General features: G+C 28.4%; 1 protein-coding gene across 1 annotated transcript in view; it reads right to left on the bottom strand.

The window, feature by feature from the left end:
* Window positions 1-343: 343 nt before the first annotated feature.
* LOC112687622 (peptide transporter family 1-like) overlaps window positions 344-21,300 on the bottom strand; it is a 40,124-nt gene continuing 19,167 nt past the window's right edge. Inside the window, exons 5-15 of the mRNA XM_025560424.1 lie at window positions 18,126-18,400; window positions 16,289-16,371; window positions 15,641-15,814; window positions 15,111-15,362; window positions 3,041-3,289; window positions 2,853-2,956; window positions 1,924-2,046; window positions 992-1,088; window positions 790-918; window positions 624-731; window positions 344-565 (exon numbers count right to left, since the gene is read on the bottom strand). Coding sequence (XP_025416209.1) covers window positions 425-565; window positions 624-731; window positions 790-918; window positions 992-1,088; window positions 1,924-2,046; window positions 2,853-2,956; window positions 3,041-3,289; window positions 15,111-15,362; window positions 15,641-15,814; window positions 16,289-16,371; window positions 18,126-18,400 — 1,735 coding nt within the window. The 3' untranslated portion in view covers window positions 344-424. The remainder of the gene's footprint in view (window positions 566-623; window positions 732-789; window positions 919-991; window positions 1,089-1,923; window positions 2,047-2,852; window positions 2,957-3,040; window positions 3,290-15,110; window positions 15,363-15,640; window positions 15,815-16,288; window positions 16,372-18,125; window positions 18,401-21,300) is intronic.

Below are 21,300 nucleotides of genomic sequence, written 5' to 3' on the forward strand. Positions count from 1 at the left end.
TCAGTACTTAGGACATATGCGGAACAAGTGTAGATATGACCTTCTCCAACGTATCTAATAAAACTCGTACATTATTGATAATCGCCAACATCCGAAACGGATCGGCACATTAAGAAAAATAATTTTTTGTGCCACTATAGCTTCTGTAAAAATAATAAGAATAAAAAAACTGATATCACAAAAAAAATACTTAGCCAATTCAGTGTAAAAATGATAAGGAATTGAAAAAAGTATAAAATATATGATATAAAGTAGAAACTAAATAAATACTAATATGTATAATTTTGATAAATATTGATAAGATTATTTTTGTACAAAACTATAAATACAATATATTATGAAGCATTATTATAGACAAAAAAAATTAATTTAAAATAAATGTAAGTTCATCACATCAGATTATCAAATACACAAATTCATTACTTTAGTTATGTTTGTTTTCTTCATTGTATGAAAGAGTTAGGTCAGTATCATTGATATTTTTATATTTATACTTAAAACTCATTAAAATAAATATGATCATATCAATTACCATCAGACCAGCAAAAAGTAAATATTCATATGCCTAAAAAAATGTTTAGGTTAAGACATTTAAATAAAACAATACAATTTTTATACCGTACTTGATTCTCGAAAAATCGTACTTCGGAAACGAACACAACTATAAGATTTCCAAATGCTACAGTCAGTAAATTAACAGCTGCCAATAAAGACTTCATACTCGAAGGTGCCTGTAAAATAATATAATTTTAAAAACCATAATATAATATCTTTAAAAATGAATTTTACTTGAGTAAATGCAAATTCTAAAGATGTAATCGAGAACATAACTTCTGCAGTAGTCATTGCAATAATTTGAGGTAATTGCCATGCTAAACTAATAAAACTTCCTTCCTCTAATACTTCCAATTTTGAATTCTATACAATATTAATTTGTTAAAATGTAATTACATAAAAATATTGGTTTAAATTAGTTACTATAAAAATCTACCGTATGTCCAGAATTCCGTTGTAATATTAGTGTGTTTACACTAGCCGGTAAAAAATTGAAATCTAGAAGAAATTCTTTTTGTAAGAAAATACTATATCTGAAAAATAATGTGATTATTATTATTTAGTTTTCTTATTTAGACTTTATATGCATATTAATTATTATAAAATATTATTCAAAAATCAAATGTTTAAATCTATAATGAAAGAAATGGGAAAAAACTAATAAGAATTATAATTCGCTGAACCGGAATTTAAATACAAACCACTCGTTATCCGATTAAATCTAATATTATTTTTCTACTTTTTCATCAATTGCTAACATTATAAATAATAATAAATATAACATTATATTTGAAACCTTAAGATAGGAGAAACAATTTTTTTTTTGCTTTTTAGCTTATAAATAATAATCAATAATTATTTATTACTTTATCAGATACTAAAAAATATATTAATTACCTATTTAGATTAACCATAAATGATAGGTAATGAATATTGATTTCATTTATTCATAAGTATACAAACATAAACTGGAGACTGAAGAGTATGGTATGATCTTAGTTTCTTACAAAAAATAATTCATAAAGCCTTACAATAAGTTTTTAGAATTGAGATATTATTAGTTATTTTAAAAACATAACAAATATTGCTAAAGTTTTTTATAATATAAACGTATATATTAAGAAAAAAATATTAAAGGTTTGATAAAGCATGTTATATTTTTAAAATGTATATCATTCCAAGACTCTTAAATCATAATAGTAGTATATTTTCCTCATAATTTTTTACTCAAAAAATATTAATATAATGGTTAAATGTCTTTTATCAATGTTACATTTTTATTATGAGTGATAGGAATAAATATTTTACCTAACATTTATTTAGGAACGTGAACATATTTAGAAGACGGTAATTGTATAAATAACTTACTTTCTTATGGGTATTGCAATAACTGTTGACAATGAATTTAAATTAATTTCAATCGTCGCATTACTGCTTTCTTTATCTTTGAGTGTAATAACACTGTTAATTAAATCATCGCTGGTTATTAACCTGAAAACAATTTGAAATATTTAAGTTAAAAAAAATGTCAAAGTGTTATCTTAATATCCTGTACCCATGTGATCTTATTTTATGTCAACTATTTCATCATTTAGATGTTTATCCAATTGGTAAGTACTCATGTAAAATTTAAGTAGGTATGTAATAAATCACTAATACCCGTACTAATAAGATACTATAAAAATAAACTGTTATAGTTTTTTTAACACACTTATATATTTATAATACAAATTATTGTTTTCAAATTATATAAAATAATACAACAATAATAATGTATAATACAGGTAAAATATTTATAATATGGTAGAAAAACCATACAAAAAGTATGGTATTATCCTAATTAAACCTATATTTATACATACAATTTAAAAAAAAGTGGATGAGACAATATTACTAGGTTCTATACACCTATAAACGTGCGCAGACATTACTGCCAGGGTAGTCATAGATAAAATATTAACATTTAATATGTATTAACAATAAATTTGGATAAGGTAATTTCATTTAACTTAATAATTATATTTTTTCAATATTCTTATAAATGTATTTACCGTTTACGGACGTTTCGAAGTGGATGAACATAATATGGTTATTTATTATTGTGATAACATTGAATATTTTGGTAAGGAAAAGAAGGTTCACAGAGTTATCGAGTGTCTACCCTGACTACTCCGTGCGCAAGCTTATGCCTATTAAAAATGTTTTTTATATTTATATACATTTAGCACTCAGTTGCATGTATAAATATATTATTATTACTTATTAGTTATGTATAAATGCAAATAAAAATTGTTAACCTTAAAATTGAATTTCCATTTTTAGGTTTACTGAAACTATCCACAGTACCAATTCTTCTTAAATCAAGTTTATCTTTATTGCGAGTTAAAAAATAGGAAGTTGTCTGTAATTTATAAATGTAAATTAATCATTGAGTACATTAAAAAAGTTTTACAAATTAATAAAATAATTAATTAAAGGTACTAACTTTTCCTTCTGTAATATAAACATTACTCGTCAAATTATTTATTGGTAAGTTTGACAAACACGAAGGGTCCAAAATAAAATCAATGGGAAATGCAATTTCATTAAAAACTGGAGTATATCTTATATCTAATGTTTCCATTGAATTCAAGTTATGTACCGATAAGATAGTAGACTTAACAGTCACATTACAATCAAAACCATTAAATACTCTAAGTTGTCCTTCACCCTTTGGTATTTGGATCTCCTCACACTAAAATAATAAATATTAATATTAACAATATTAGGTATAATCGAAAAATACTCAGTATAAACATTTCAGATGTGATTCCTATGCACACGTCCAGAGATATGCGGCTGACATGGCGCGATTTAATTTTAGCCACACAGGTACTACTTGTTTATAATTGTAACCGATTCTGACAAGAGCAGTCAAGACGTGCACAAACCGTGTGATCCGAGAACTTGATAAAAATGTGGAATTATATAGTTTAATACATAATTAAATTGATCCCAGTTGAATCTAAAAAATTCCCGGCATTTGATTTTAACTTGCCATAAATGTTTGTTATCGTGACACTGAAAAATCCTTCATTTTCCTGGTCAAAAACATTTCATGCAATTCCTTTTTTTTTCATTTGACAATATATATTTTATGATACCTTGTTTTTCATCTACTTCTTGTAAAAGAAGTAATTTTAAGACTAATTTTTGTTTTTTTTAGTTACAGGTATGGTCAGTGGCGCCGACTTTTATTTTATTTGGTGGGGCAAAGTATAAAAATTTGTTAATACCACCACCCAAAAAGTTAGAGCAAAATAATGACAGGTTACATGATTGAATGATTATATTGAAAATTTAATTATCATAAAGTCACTCGGTTCACTCGCAATTTATCACTCCAATTTCATCTATTAGGTAGATACTATTTAGCAATGGCGTATCCAGGAGAAGGTAGGCGATTATAACCGACAGCCCGCACTATTAAATCTATTTTAGAATACTATTGTACTTATTGTCGGTGATACCCGATTGAACACGGTCGTTGTCGACCGACCTTTTTGACGACCCGATTGAGCACGGTAAAAAAAAAATATTGTGTACAACGTTGTCAGATTGAAAACTATTAAGTAACACATTAGCGTTTTGTTAAAGAAAATTAAAATGAATAGAGCACAACACACGAGTGTCACGCAGTAAAATTATGGCACGATATTTCGAAAACTATCACGTTCACCTTGATTTTATCGTGCGTTAAAAATACCGCTATAAAGGCTTATCGTGAGTACTCTGAATTTAAAAATACTGACAACCTACTTAAATACTTATTGAAAGTTGGAAATATATATTTAGGGAAAAAAATTTAAAGTTTTACCTTTTTCATGACAATTGTATGAGTGCTATTTTTTAGATGAAAAAAAAAGTGTAATTATAACATGTGATTAAAATTCAATAAAAGATTTTTAATTATAAATAATTATATTCAAATGTATTTTATTTTGTAATAATAATATGGAAGCACCGAGCTCTATACACTAACAATATAAAAAATGCGAAAAAAAGGTGTCTTGTCGTTTTTCTATTGGAGAGTTATTTATTTTAGAAAACTTGAGCCGTTAAAATTTTAAATTTTGAAATAATCTTTACAAATCTAAAATTGAATTACATAATAATTATAAAAAAATCTTGAATACACAGTAATACGGTACACTGAATAATATTCTACGGTACAAAGCGGCAACGTCGCACCCATTTTCGTGCTCAATCGTGTGGTTTTTGGGTTCTTTTTTGATTCCTATTGTTTTGTTGCCACCGTGCTCAATCGGATTACGAAAAAGATCAATCGTGCTCAATCGGGTTCCAGCCCTTATTGTTAAATGTTTCGCTTAAAACAGCGCATAATTATAGTAATAATAATATAAATTATGATCGAGTAAAATGCCTCATATTTTATTATAAATCAATAATCATACAGACTGAAAATTATAATTATAAATTAGGTATTAATTATTACATATTTACCTAACTTATTGCTACCTTCTTCATAGTGATTTTAGAAAAAACACTTAATATAAATTTGAAGCGTAGGTATATAAATATAGGTTTAATTATTTAAATATTAAATACGTTATTAAAATTAAAGAAATGTAAAACAAAATACAGTTTATTTCATTTTTTAAACAACTGTAATTTAAAAAAAGTTGTTTCAAAAATGTTTCACGGGGCTATTGATAATTTAAGTATCCATCTTAAAATGTTTAAAAGATGTATTTGCATGCTGTATAATAGATATAAATGAGAATATATGTAATATACTTGATATGGTATAAAGACATGCATTAATAGGCGAATTGCTCTATCGCATCATATTATCCTACCCATCTACAGATCGATGGTCACTTAATGTGTACATTCCTAAGATTTACTAACTAGAGTGTAAATTTATCCACCCAACCCACCCCATACCCACACCCACCCAAACATCAGGCACCCACCACCATAGTTAAATAAAGGACGAACTGCCCCATAAAAGTACGTGTTAGCATTAGACATAAGGCACCTAAGTGGCTCATTTTTTATGTAGTTAGTTAAGTAATGGGGGATAAAGAAGGGAGCGTTATTTCTAGTTGCCCGCTGAGGTACTTTGAAACATATGAGACATTAAGACAGGTGAATCGATGTTACCGTTCAATAGACCATTTAGGAATTTAATTCCATCATTGCGCCTACGCTCAGCTGAGGATAGTTCAATCAAACTAGAAACAGGGGTATAATTGTGTATAAGACAGTGTATATTGAGTGAGTAACTGACAAAGCGTAGGAACTTTCGCTGAACTCGTTCAAGCTGAAGTGAGTCATTGGCATTAGAAGGATCCCATACTACACAACCGTATTCTAGAATAGGTTTGACAATATTATACAGAATAAAACTTTAAGAGACACTCCTTGCCTGAAATCTTTAGACAAAAGCATAATAAAACCTAGTGCTTTAAACGCTTTGAGCAAATATAATCTATATGCAACTTACTCTCTGAGGGACACCAGAAGGAACTAAAAATATATTAGACTTGATGCCAAATATCATAACCCATTGATATCGGTGACTGAGATAACATCTAATCCAGGACAGTAGTAGTTCACCAAAACCATATTGTTTGAGGGCAAGAATAAGGGTCTTATGATCCACTGAGTCAAAAGCTTTACTGAAGTCATTGTATATTATATCTACTTGTGATTGGTTTTGGATACATTAAAAATATAGTTGGAAAATATAAGATTACAGGTGTAAGCTAAACAGGTCATCCAGGTCGGACGAAAACCATGCTGTTTTCCATTAAAATGTTATTAGTAGGTCTTTGGATTCCATTAAGGATAAGCGATTCAAATATTTTTGATATATGAGATTGTATGGCTATTAGGCGATATTTTGAAATTAAACTAGGAGACCTTGACTTTAAAACCGGTATAATTGAGCTAAGTTTGAACATAAATGGGAATAAGCCATCGTCTAAAGAACGCTTAAATAAGATCCATAGAGGATATGTCAACATTTCCCTAATCTTATATAAAAATGTACCGGAGAGCCTGTCAGGATCAACAAAACCAACACCCCATAGGTTAGATAGTTTATGATAAACATCATCAACACTAAAGTATAAGTTGTTAGGTAGATCAAAAGTGGGAATATCTAGTTAGTCGATCGATCGATCATTTTTCTTAGTGCTGTAAACCGAAGAAAAGAAGGCAGAAAATATATTTGCAGTCGTAAGTTCGTCAGGGGCGATCTAGGAAAAATGGACGCAGCAGTTTGGACGTCAAAAAAAAATATATATAAATCAGTAAATAAAATAAATAAGTTATTTATATTAAGTATAATATGTAAATTTTAATGTCAAAAATATTCATTCAAAAAAACTTCACCATTGCGATTTGAACTAATTAATAGGTTTGTTCGTTTAGGAAAAAAAAGTGTTCACTAATTAGTGTAGTGTCTGGGTGAAGTGTAAGGGGTGTGATCGAATACCTGTCTTCAAAACAAACGGTTTTGGTATAGATTAATCAGCTGACCTTTTGCTATCAATTTTAATAATTAATAATAATTTATTTCTATTGGTAGTAGAATTGAACAATAGTTAAGTAAATTTTTTGTGTAATATTTAATATTAATAATTAACAATTATGATATTAAAAGAAATAGAAATACAAAAATTGCACGTGATGGAGTTTTGTGACTCTTCCGATGACAAATTATTGTTAGAGCTGTGGAATCCTATCAAAATCCCAGCAGCTGTGTATGTAAACGATGACGACTATGAAAGTTGTTTAAATTATTTTTATATATTATTTATAATCAAATATATATAAATATAATAAAATATAAAAATATCATATATTATATATTTTATTATTTTTATAACTCAACCACAGTATTCGTGAGTCCAAATACTATAAACGATTATAATAGTCGGTATTTGATATTTAATATTTAGTTAGTCGTGTTTCTACATTTATTTGAAATTGCAGATTACATTTTTAGCTGATAAGGGCTTAATTTGATAACGATCAACGCTACACTATAAACGCTGTGCCTACACTTACACTTGGGTCAGTGCGAAAAAAGTGTACACTAATGATACACAAAACAAATAACGTGTAAAACTACACTTTTTAAAACTTTTACAAAAAAGTGTACACTTGTTGTGAAAAAGTACTTTCACTTCACCCAGACATTACACTAATTAGTGTAAATTTTTTTTCCTAAATGAACAAACCTATTGATATCTTAAGCCCGATGCACACGTGCGTTTTTCGCCACTGCGGTGCCGCAGTTGTTGAATACACACCATTGCGTTTTTGTTGCGGTAACCGCACGTCATCCAGTCGCCCGAGACGGCCTTCAGCATGGAACATCACTTTAGTTTTTAGTTGCCATTTAGTTACCAACTATGGAGGTTTATTACAAAAAAAAGGCAATTTTAGCTTACTTGGTGCACAAAAAATATGTACGTACGATAGACGTTACTGGGTGCACCCATTTACAGATTCAAGATTATTAAGAGGTGAATTTTATACTACATTCAGTGATATAAGAGAAAATCCAGAAAATTTTTTTACTTATTTTCGAATGAGTGTTCGCTCGTTTGACGAACTAGCAACAAAAGTATCTCCAAAGCTAATCTCTCAAGAAACGTGTATGAGACTCTATACCACCACTAGAAAAAAATTCTGACAGATGCTTATCCAAGAACTTTTTTTTTGGTCCTATCGTGATAATTTTTATCAGCGATGTTCCAAATTTCTTTATGACTTTTGATTTCACCGATCAACAACTCAATGTCAACATCGTCGATTTCGGACATTTTGCGTGGAAAAATCGAACGTATGCATGAGTCGATATACAACAATGTACTTCTGAACCGGGTTTGCGTGCGCGGTGCCGTTGCGGCGACGTTGTTATCTGCGGTAGACACCGAACGCAGCGGTGACGCAGCGGCGCCGCAAGACATGTGCATTGCACGATTTGATCACATATAAAGTTTTCCGTATTAGCGGCACCGCAGAGGCGAAAAACGCACGTGTGCATCGAGCCTTAAATGTACACTTGAATGAAATTTGTACTCGACTAACAGGGTTATAAATGTGTATTGTCGTGTTTCGTGTATCACCATGTTTCGATAAAGTATGATAATTATTACAAGTTGTAAAAACCAATGAGTTATTTATATTGATATAAAAGGTACCTACTGCCAAAACGATTAAATTCGATAAAGTTTAATATTATGATACCATACCATTAGTTATATTATAAACATAGAATATCAATGGTTTATAACTTATAAATATATATATATATATATATTTTTTTTGACGTCCATTTGTCCCCACGTCCAAACAGGCCACGTCCAAATGGCTACGTCTATTAGTCCCTATTTGCGTCAGAGGAGTTCACGTCATTATAAGACATAATTTTAGGTATATTGCTAGAAAAACGTTTGCCTTTAATGTATTTCCAAAATGCATAGGGTTTGTCTGTAAGTTGTTTTTCAACATTCGCATTGTAATAACGAAAACATTTTTAGCAAGTAAATTAAAATTTAGCACGAAGTCAGTGGCGTATATAGGTGGGGGTTTTGGAGGTTCAACCCCCTCCTCCCGAAATTTATGGTTAGTACGACCCACGTGTGCATTTCTTTAATCTATGTATTAATTAAAACCAAACTGTCTAGTATGGGAAAAATTAAGAGTGCAGACGTATAAAAAAAAAATAGTTAATTCAACGTAATAAACTAATATATCATAATATAATACTAAAAGTTGTTTCAAGTATACGTATCTACATAATATTATAGCGGTTAAGGAGTTTGAGATTATTATTTTGTCGTATACTTGTGTATGTGTAAAATTATTATTATTTATTCCGGATTTCTATGAATTAAGATAATGGACCGTCGCGCGATGTCGACGTCAAACTATAAACAACCTTATTCTAGGTATAGGGACTATTATTAGATATTAGTGATATTAGGATTATTATGATTTACGACGAACAGAATTTACTATCTACTATTTAGTTGGTTTTCGCCTTTCGGACATCGGTTGTTTCGGTATTTGGTGCGTGTGTATTTTGTCGTGATTTCTGTGACGAGATATCAATATTAAGTATGACATCTCAACGTTCATTATTACATTTTTTTAATAAAAAAGTACCTGTAACCGAACCTGAAAAAAGTAATGAAATTAATACTGATACCACTGATCTCACGGATATTCGTGATATTGGTTTATATATTAATAAAAGAATATCTGACGATAAGTTTAAATATGATTTATTGAAAAAACCATGGCAGCCACCTTCTTCATACAACTTTCCAGTAGTTTCAACAAGAAAATTAAAATTTCAATTATCATGGATTACACGTTTCTCCTGGTTAGTATATTCGAGTAAATTAAAAGGTGCGTTTTGTAAAATGTGTGTATTATTTTCAAATGAAACATCGGGGAAAAGTAGCTCTGTAAAAGTAGGTGCATTAGTTGATAAGTCCATTAAATGGAAAAATGCTATGGAATGTTTTATAACGCATTCAAATACTGATTATCATAAATTATCAACTTTAAGAGCGGAAGAGTTTGTTAAAATAATAGAAAATAAAACATTTGATGTAACAACACAAGTAGATTCTTTTAGAAAAGCTCAAGTTATCGAAAATCGCTTAAAATTAATATCAATAATAGAAACAATAATTTTTTGCGGTCGTCAAGAATTAGCTATGAGAGGTCACAACGATAATGGACCAATTTTTAATTGTGAGAAAGATAATAATGACGGTAACTTTCGATCTTTGTTAAGATTTCAAGCATTAAGTGGTGATCAGACTCTACAATTTGATGAATTCATCGGGAAAATCGGTTTACATTAGTCCCATAATTCAAAATGAAATTATACAAATATGTGGCTCTCTTATTCAAAAAGAAATTGTATTTAAAGTGAACCAAACAAAATTCTTTGCTATTTTAGCAGATGAAACATGTGATATATCTCGTATCGAACAAATGTCTTTGTGTGTAACATATATTGATAATGGTTGTATCAGAGAAGACTTTTTAGAATTTGTCCCTATTTATGATGCTAGTGGAAAAGGTATGGCATATACAATTATTCGAGAAATAGGAAAACTAGGACTTAAAATAGAAAATTTAATCGGGCAAGATTACGATGAGGCGAGTGCAATGAGTGGCTTGTATAATGGTGTCCAAAAGTATATTAGCGCGGCTCACTCGCTTAATTTAGCAATCGGAAAATCGTGTACCATTCCTGAAATACGAAACTGTATTGGGTCAGCTTCTACAATTATAAATTTCTTTCGAAAATCTCCAATGAGATCTGCAGTTTTAAAAAAATGTATAAAAAAACATATTCCAAGTACTCAACAGTGTACTCTTATAAAAATGTGTGAAAAACGTTGGGTAAATCGTCACGAAAGTATGTTAAGATTTAAAGAATTTATAGCGAAGTTATAGCGTATACATTAAATGATCTCGAAAGTAATCACAATTTAGAAATATCACAAGTAGCTTTTCAATTATCTAAAACTCATCGTGCGTCTCAATTTATAATAGCATTATATGTCATAGAAAAATTATTTTCATTTATATTGCCATTATGTAATGCATTACAAAAAGTAAATTGTGATTTATCTGAATGTTGTGAAAATGTTACAAATTGTATAGAAGTTTTATCTTCTATTCGTATAAATGCCGATAAAAAATGTCAGTTTGTTTTTAGAAGCCGAAAAAAAAATGTAGTGTATTGGATGAAACTATTCAAATACTTCGAATTACCGGGTGCCAATAGTCTCGTAGTAATATGCCAGCTGAATCACCGGAGCAGTATTATAACCAAACGATATTTAAACCATTTATTGATTATTTTTAAAATCAATTAATAGAACGATTATCAAAACATAATGAAATTATTTCTATATTACAAAAGTTGATTCCAAATCTCCTTAACAAATTTAAACCCAGTTATAATGATTTTGAAAAATGTATACTCTTTTATGAAAATGTTTTACCCAGTTACGATACATTTGAAGCAGAATTAAAATTTGTACAGAAAAATGGAAAAAAATTCCTCAAAATGAATGTCCAAATTCTGTTATCGAATAAACTATCCGTTGATTTTTTTCCAAATATATGGTATTAGTAACTTGACCAGTCTCAACAGTGTCATCAGAAAGATCGTTTTCGACATTGAAAAGATTGGAATCGTACTTGAGAATAGTACAAGCGAAAATCGAACAACAGGATTAGTTCTCATGTCAAACCATCGAAGTATTTCAATAAACACTGAAGAAGTAATAAATAATTTTGCAAATCTACCTTGAAAATCAGACTTTGTCCTGTAATTAAATTTATGTATTCTAATTTTCATAGTTATTAAAAGTAAGTTAATTTATAACCTTCATTAAGTATATATTTTTTCATAACCCCCCCAAAATTAATTCCTATGTACGCCACTGGCACGAAGATATGAGAATTTTTTATAATGGGATATGTTGGAAGAGGACTTAAACTTAGATTGCACTTCATTTTTATGCATAATATTTTTTGAGCTCGGTATTAAACTAAGGAGAATAAATAGATTCGTAAAATCTACATTGAGGAACAAAGTCGATGATTGATTTATGCAAAGCATCATAAAATATATTGGTAGGTAGCTGAGTTAATATTGTGAGGGAGAAATGTGGCATACCAATCGAAAGAGGAGATAAATTTGCGAATACTATTGTAATTAGCTTTCCTGAAATTGTAGAACAAATGACTGCGATCACAGCAGGGAAAAGAAATATTAGTGATTTAATATAAATTTAATGCAGGGTGATATGTGTTAAAAGACAAGTGGTTCATAAGATTTTTCAACATTTAAATGTTTATTAGAGTTAATGATTAGTTCCAAGATAGTATTGATTAAATATACATAGATTGCCCACGCAATGATAAATATTGGAAACGCCTAAAGCCGCGTACACACTAGAGCACACATAGACCGAGCATGTGTGCTCACTTTGTGTGTTGTGTGTGCTCAGTATGGACGTTACTACGCACAACAAGCTTGTATGTGATAAATCTGCGCTTCGGATATTCAGTTGTGTATCTTCTTCTATTGTGAATAATGCTTTTGAAGACATTTTATGTCACACAATGTTCATAAAATATCAAACTTTGTAAAATTAAAATATGAATAGCCACGCGGATCGTGTGATTTGACTGTCCTCGAAATAGTCGTCGCCGCACGCGACGGCCGCGGTCTTAAAAATCGGTTATATTTAAAAACAAGTAAAGTTATACATGCGCGACTAAAATTAAATCGCTCCGCATTAGCTACGCGTCTCTAGACACATGCATAGGAATCACACCTTAAAGGCTTCTTTCAGACGAAGCTACCAGAGAAGCGCCACCCACAAGTTTTTTTTTCATACATGAAAGCGCTACCAAGTTAGCAACGTCACTCAGAAGTTTGCGCGACCAGAAAAGTGGCACTGAAATTTTGTTTTAAAATAGAGAAAAGTTCAATTGAAATTTGAATTCTCAACAAAGTTATGAAAATGATTTTCTGTCTCGTCTAACATATTTTGAGTGGTTTAAACGGTTTAAGAATGGTATATATTAAGGATAAACCTTAACCAGTAAAACTAATGGAATCGTTGCTCGTGATCGTGAAATTATTTGAAATAATCGTAAATTAACTATTGGAGAAGTCGAAAAAGACGTGGAAATTTTACAATGTTCTTGTCAAAAAATTACGTGAAAATATTAGAAATAAAAGGGCAGAAAGGTGGAAAAGTGGTTCTTAGATGTTGCATCATGAAAACATTCTGGTTTATAGATCATTGCAATTTCACTCCGGCTAATTGCTCATTCGTTAATTTTTAGCGAAGTAATTCCTCAACTATTACACACCCGGTCTGGCTATGTGCTACTTTTTTTTTTTTTTTGATTCCGAAGTTAAAATCGATACTGAAAGGATGTCGTTTTCAAACCATTGATGATATTAAACAAAATATGAAAATCGATCTTAAGCCTATTCCCATTTATGCTTACCAGGAATATTTTCATAAGTGGTTAAGATGGCAGGAGATTTCTATGGAGATTTTTTTAGTCAAAAAAATATAGGACAGCTCAGTAACTAGTGTCAATAAATAAATAAAATCATTAATTTTTCACATTTTTCTACGACGAATTATAAATTTTAGATTGCATTTTTATATTTAATGCTGTAAAACCCGTCCAATTGGGATATAGTTATCCGCTTCGTGGCAGAAATGAGGGCCACCAAGAACGACGTAGAACGCGAAAGACAAGCTCGGCAAGGGATAGTACCCTCACGGTGCGTGAGAAGGAAAGCGGTGCGGAGACATCGTTTAGTCCAGCCGTGCACAACCTATTTTAAACCACTAATCTCAAATGTATTTATTCGACCTATGTATATATATCTTACCAATATTATGTAAGTATGAAATATATACTTACTTAATGCATACAAAAATTATATTCATATAAATTAAATCGTTAATTTTAGGAAATTATAATATTTCTTTAATTAATCAAATACATAAAAAAAAATACAAAATTAAAGTTGTATAATATCTAAAATATAAGTTATATAAAATAATATAAATAATATAAAACTGAGAAAAACAGAAGACTAATGATATTTGAAAGAAAACGTTGAACAACAAAGATTTTTTCAGAAATTTAATATAGTTAGATTGATTGCCGAACGAAGAATAAGGTGGGCAGGTTATGAAAGGAACAAGCCGGGAGCGTTAGTTAAATAGGTGATTGTAGAATACCGTATGGAAAAAAGATCATTAGGTAGACCTAAACTAAGATGGGAAGATTATGTGAAGAAAGACGCTAACAATATAGAACCTGATATCAAATGGAGATTAATAGCGGAAGACAGAAACAGATGGCAAAGTTTGAGTTTAGCAGTATAGTCTAAAGGCTACAATAAAAATAAGAATATATAATCTTTTCATTTGGTGTTAAATTATTGGAAACCCCTTAATCAGATTTTATGAACACCTTAGAGATCGTGATCCTCAGGACCATCTCGCCGTCCTTCGATCAACGCATTCCATTCACTGGTGGTTAGGACACTATTTTTGTAAGGAGCAGGTCACGGGAAAATATCCACGGCTGTTCCAAACTAAAGTTGTATAAAAAAATATTGTGAGGGGTTGACTGAGGATGATTGTTCCAATTCGCCAAAATTGTTATTGTTGTAAAGTTTCTAATAAACTATGACGACCCACCACCTGAAGAACTGCTTAACAGAATTTCCAGGTGGCAAATGTATTATCGATTTTTTTCAAGATAAAAAGTAAATGGTTTAAGTTATTATTTTGTTAGTTATATAAATTTAAAAGTCATAATTATTCATAAAATTTGAGAGAATATTTGAATATATTTATTTTTAATAAAAATAAATTGGTATTATATTTTAATCTTTGAAAGATATAAATACTTATCTAAATTACATTTAATGAATAATTTTAAATACTACTTACAATAATTTTGTTTTGTACAAAAGCCGATAGAACAAATGCCAAGGCTGCTATAAATCCACCCAATGCAATTTTTTGCAATGGTTTTCGAATACCAATTTTGGCTAGTGCTGGATAAACTACTGTTTCAAAAATTGGAATAAATAACAAAACTAATAGAGGATTCAGTACTTGCATTTGATCAGGTTTCATGGTCCAGTTGAGAAAATCAATTCTACCATTCATCAAAGTGGCTTGTAATGTCCAACGAGAACCCTGAATTGTTTTAAAAATATCAAATGGTATGTAAAATAAAAACAAATGCGTTAGAATAGGATATTAATATTTTTATGGGTATTGATTTTCAAGTTTTAAACTAGATATATAATAAATAAGTTAATAACTATAAGTAGTTATTTGAATAAAATAAAATAATAGCTATGATTAGGTTATTTTTAGTTATTTTTAGAATAATTAATTTAAATAATAAATACAAATGCTACGGTACAATATAACTTATACATTTTAATATTAATATCAGATATAACTCTTACTTGTTGATCAAATAAAGCCCAGAAGAATGGAAATGGAATAAATAAATACATCACATCAAGAGCAGCACGTACATCTGAAATTTCTTTTGTTGAAAATTTGTCATCTGCGTATTGTAACCAATGGTCTTTCGTTGTATTTGATGTAGTTAATAATAATCTATTTTTTAATGCATTCTAGAAAATATTAAAATAAATTTGAATAATTTTGTTCTTATAATTTTTTACAATGCATTTATTAAAAAAATTATTAATTTGATTAGGCGCGTACACAAAAAGTATAATTTGGGAAGTTTAGGTTGTAAATTTTAATGCTTAAATTATAAAATGTTAAAAAGATTATATTATAAGCTTTTTAACATTTTTTCTCTATAAAAATATATTTAATGTTTTTACTGAATTTCGAGGATGGGAGTTAAACCCTTTGTGTATGCGTTTACATTTCGTACAATAATGTATATTACAATTAGTTATTAACTTATAATTACAGAAATATTCAATCATGGTTTTAGTATTATTAAAGAAAGGTTAAAATAAATATACATTCACAAATATTATTGTTTTAGTTAATAAATTAGATTTTAAAATGAGTGTTCTGAAATATTTAAAAATTTATTAAATTTAATCAAATTATGCATTTTAATAACTTACATAAATACATGCAAATGATGTTACAATGACATTAGAATCTGGTTTCTTGATTCTATACATAAATTTGCCACATACGAAAACAACTATAATTTAAAATAAATACTTTTTAGGTAGGTAAATAAATTATGTGATTTTATGACTAAAATATGCAGTGTTCGATTTGAAGGTGGGACACAGGGGAACGGAGTACCCCAACTAGTTTTCAGAAATGTTAGCGTCCCCCTACTATTATTATTTTATAATTATAATGCTAGACAAGTTTTAAGAATACTTTTTTTTTAAGTAAATAGAGTCCCTCTTCTTTAATTTTTCCAAATTGACCACTGAAAATATGTTAAATTGACCAAATTAACAATAATATAAATCAGATTTCATTGTCGAAAAAACTCTGAGTATGGAGGGTATTTTAAGTAATTGCCAAATTAGTCCAAATTTTTTTTTCGTTATTTTTTAAATCAAACACCAATATTTTGTTAAATTTATGAATTTTAAAGATGTGTTTTAAAATTAATTTCAATTTAAACAATATAAATAGAAAAGAAGTTTCAAACATTTACATGAATAAATTACAATTTTATATAAATGAAAAAACGAAATATTTTATAGTAAATTAAAATATTTAAACACTCGATTAATTTAATGCTTATTTGTGATAAAATTATATAAGTTCGTAAATATTGTCGTGCATATCGAATCATATAATCATAATTAGGCTTAGCTTAGTATGCATTTGCATACTTTTTTTAATTATTGTTAATTATAGCAGAGTGTGAAATAAATTCGTTTCTCGATGCCATGATATCAGATTTAAAATGTACATATTTTTGTATATTTGATAGATTTTGCAGGAAAGTGCATATTTTAAAATTGTTATGCTTATTTTGCATATTTTGACAATTTTTTTAAATTTAAAATTATTAACTATAAATACATAGAACTATATATACATGTTTCAAACGATCGAAAATAAAAATGTACTTAATAATAAGTACTTAATATTTCCAATAATATGATATCTGCAAACTACCTCATATATCTCGTTATAATTTTTGTGTAAGTATAAATAATACTATAAACCCGTATCGATCGTATCTGGACCGGATGTCGATAAAGATAATAGTTGATATAGAATAATAGATTATTTATTTAGTGTTCAGTTCAGTTGATTATTATCCCTCGTTATTTTTGCGTCTCGCAACTACGCAACGTCGAATCATACATAAAACGTCATACGTATTTTGTAACATTGTGTAATGGCGAAAGTACAACAGTCTACGAGTAGCCGACTACAAACTTTTGTTTCGGAGTTTAAAGATACATTTACATTCGATGGACACGTTTTATTTTATGTACTATGTGGTCATTTTTTTTTTTAATGCATATAAATGCATATTTTAATGATTTTAGAAGCATATTTGTGTATTTTTTAGAGCTATATGTCCCTAATCCTAATCATAACCACGTTTAAAGTGATACTTTAGATAAAATTTCAAGTTAGATAATCTATTGAATATTAATAAGATTATTATTTCCTAAATACTGTATAAGACCTTTGAATAAAAGAAAATATATTTTTATCAAACAAGAATACATTTAAAAGGATATGGTTTAATTTTTTTTTTTAATTTGTTTCATTAAGTCTGTTTTGTTTATACTTTTTTAGGTATGTTAAAAACGAAATTTTAAAAATTATGTTTAATACACAGAAATATTTCATAAAAATAGCACTGTATATTTTCATAATGCACTAAGTACATTTTATATAGATATTTTTAAATATTTCATAATAAAAAAGGAAAAAAATTTATATACAAATATTATACTATATCATACTTACATATTGCGATTATCATTAATAAAGCAGGTACCCCAAAAGCCAATGGGAAACAAGTGTTCCGACCAAAACATTGGACGTCTTTTCTTAACTCTGGAGTTATGGATGTTGAAATAAGAGAACCAGCATTGATAGAAAAATAAAATATGGAAAAGAATTTTTGTAGATATACTTCTTGTGCAGGAAGATCAAATTGATCACCGCCAAATGAGGAAACGCATGGTTTTATACCACCTGTACCAATTGCGATTAAAACTAATCCCAGTAATGCCAAGAATCTATAAAACAATAAAATATTATTTTATAAAGTGCCATACAAATAAAAAGACATGATATTTATTCTACATTAAAACAAGTTTATATCTTAAAAATCCAAAGTATAAAAATATATGCATAAAAAAGCTGAAAGTATTAAAAAATTGTTTACAATTCTTGTAATAATATATTACATTACTTACTCGTATATAACATATCGCACTATCAGTGCAAGAGGGCCATATATCAAAACATTTTTAATCTACGTTTTTGGTATCTCTGAATTCGTATTTTTTTTTTTTTTTTAGAGTGGTGCGCGATCTATGTAATTATATTTTTAAATCGTCAGATATATAAATAAACATATTGCACTAAGATAGATCGAGAGGTAGCTGAAAACAATAAAGCCGTAATACGAAATTTGGCCTTTAAATTATACTTGTTAATAACAATATTATAAGGTCTAGTTAGTCTTATTGATATTTAGCAGAAGAAAATTACAAACTACTATAAATTATCAAACATTAGAAATGCTCTCCTGAACAATTTAATATTTTTGATACATAGCCCTCTTGCACTGATAGTACGATATGTATGGTTGATTTCACTTATAATGACTTTTAAGGGACCTAAACAATTAGATCGTTAGATCTGTTTTACAAATATGATTTGATTTTTTAAAAAATTTGATAAAATAAAAAAAAATGTTTTAGTATTATTTTTTACTATATTTGGAACAATATTTAACTTGAATACTGATACCAGAAATATAGCTGATTGTGTAGCGCTATATTAATGAGGGAATCTAGAATGGAGTAGGAGGGCCAGTGCTACAACAATTGGGTGTACAAAGTGTGCAATGCATACGGACCTTTTCAACGGACGGTTCAAAAAGGCCTTCTAAAGCAAAAACTAAAAATTGAAAATAGTCTGTTTCAAAATATATCTAGCCAATATAGGTATTCGTTGCTTTCTCATGGCTCATGCTTCGAAAATATTTTGATTTTTTGTAGTTGATTTTCAATACATTTATTATTAGCATAAGAAGATGATAATATTATGCAAGTACCTAGTATTTTAAAATGGATCAATAAATAATTCAGTTTTACAGTAAACCGGTATCAAAGTTATCAGTAATTCTTTTTCATAGAAACCCGGTGCGATAGTAAGATCATGACTGTTATATTACTTATATTATTTCGTAGTTTAGTACCTATTTATAGTTTTGTTGTCTGTAATGTTGCTATTATCGGTTATAATTACTTTTGAGTGCCACGACTTTATTGACGTACAAATTATAGAAATTACGCATCTATCTGTTATTACTAGTGGCGGCATTACTGCAGATTTCACGTGGCAAATTGTATGCTTAAAAACAATCATTTTATCTCAAAACCTTCAAAACATAAATAATCTATGTATATTTATTATTGAAATGGATTTGTCTTCAAGTTATCCAGATGTATTAACTGCATGTCTTTTATTTTTAACATTACCAATAACTTGCGTCTGCAGAATGCAGCTATTCTAAGTTTAAATTAGTAAAAAATTATTTTCGTAATGCTTTATCTCAAGATCGATTGAAAAATAAAAGCATTTTGAATATAGAAAACAAACGGACACGAGAATTCAATATTGATAAAATTATAACAGACTTTGCCAATACAAATTCTAAAAAAAAAAAACTTTTAAAATAATTTAAATTTAAGGTGAATTAATAAATTGTTGATTATTATATTGTAATTGAAGGGTTGTATTAAAAAATAAAAATATGATTAATTATATTAATTATATTTAATAATTTTATATTATTTATATACAGTTAATATCAATAAAAAGAATAAATTGCATGAGTTAAAATTTATTTTGGATATTTCATGAGTTTTATATTAAATAACTATATTATATAGTTAACTATACTATAGTATAGTTAACTATATTATATAGTTAACTATACTATAGTATAGTATATTATCAGATTACAGATGACTCAATTGAAGTTATAATATTAAAAATACATAGTAATTGCTGTAGTAATACAAAGATCAAGTAAAAAAATGTAGTATTAATTTGGGGCCTCCAAATAAATCCTTGCACACGAGTCTCAGAATTCATAATTGTGGGACCGAAGAAATCATTTGTCGGTAAGAAAAAAATGAGAGAAAAAAGAAAAAGTAATTCATACCAAAGATTGCACTAAGTCTTCATAATTGTTCATAATATTAATTTTCTCATATTTCACTATAAAGTTACAAAGCTGATTTCAATTATTTATTTACCTCAAAATTCCAATAAACCAATCCCGTGATATACAGCATAGAAATATGTTTCTCTCAAGACAAACATACAAGCTAAATTTAATTGAAAAATAACTCCGTTAAATCAAGATTTTTGTAGTTTATCGAATAGTAATTTTGATATTATTTTATATTATATTATATAATGATATGATCCAAGTGATGCACTTGCTGTATCAGACAATGATAAGGCCAATCTTTTTGGAAATTATCTCTCAAAAATATTTACTCCCCACCCAAACATAAATCTAAATTCTGAACATCTGAACACAATAAATAACTTTTTGAATAGTCCACTACCCATGAATCTCCTAGCAATGCACACCTCTCCAAGTAAAGTTAAGCAAATAATTAATAAATTAAAAATCACCCGGATACGATCTAATTTCTAACATAATGCTGAAACATCTACCAAATAAAACAATTATTCTTCTCGCATTAATTTACAACTCCATGTTAAGACTCTCTTATTTTCCTTTAACATGGAAGTTCTCAATAGTAATTCTTGTACACAAAACTCATAAACCAAAACATTTAATATCTTCATATAGGTCAATTAGTCTTCTTCCTACTTTAGGAAAAATATTTGAAAAAATTATCTTGAAAAGAATAATAATAAAAATAAT

The sequence above is a fragment of the Sipha flava genome, unplaced genomic scaffold, assembly GCF_003268045.1.
Source record: "Sipha flava isolate LNK unplaced genomic scaffold, YSA_version1 35a_pilon_pilon, whole genome shotgun sequence".
Taxonomy (NCBI): domain Eukaryota; kingdom Metazoa; phylum Arthropoda; class Insecta; order Hemiptera; family Aphididae; genus Sipha; species Sipha flava.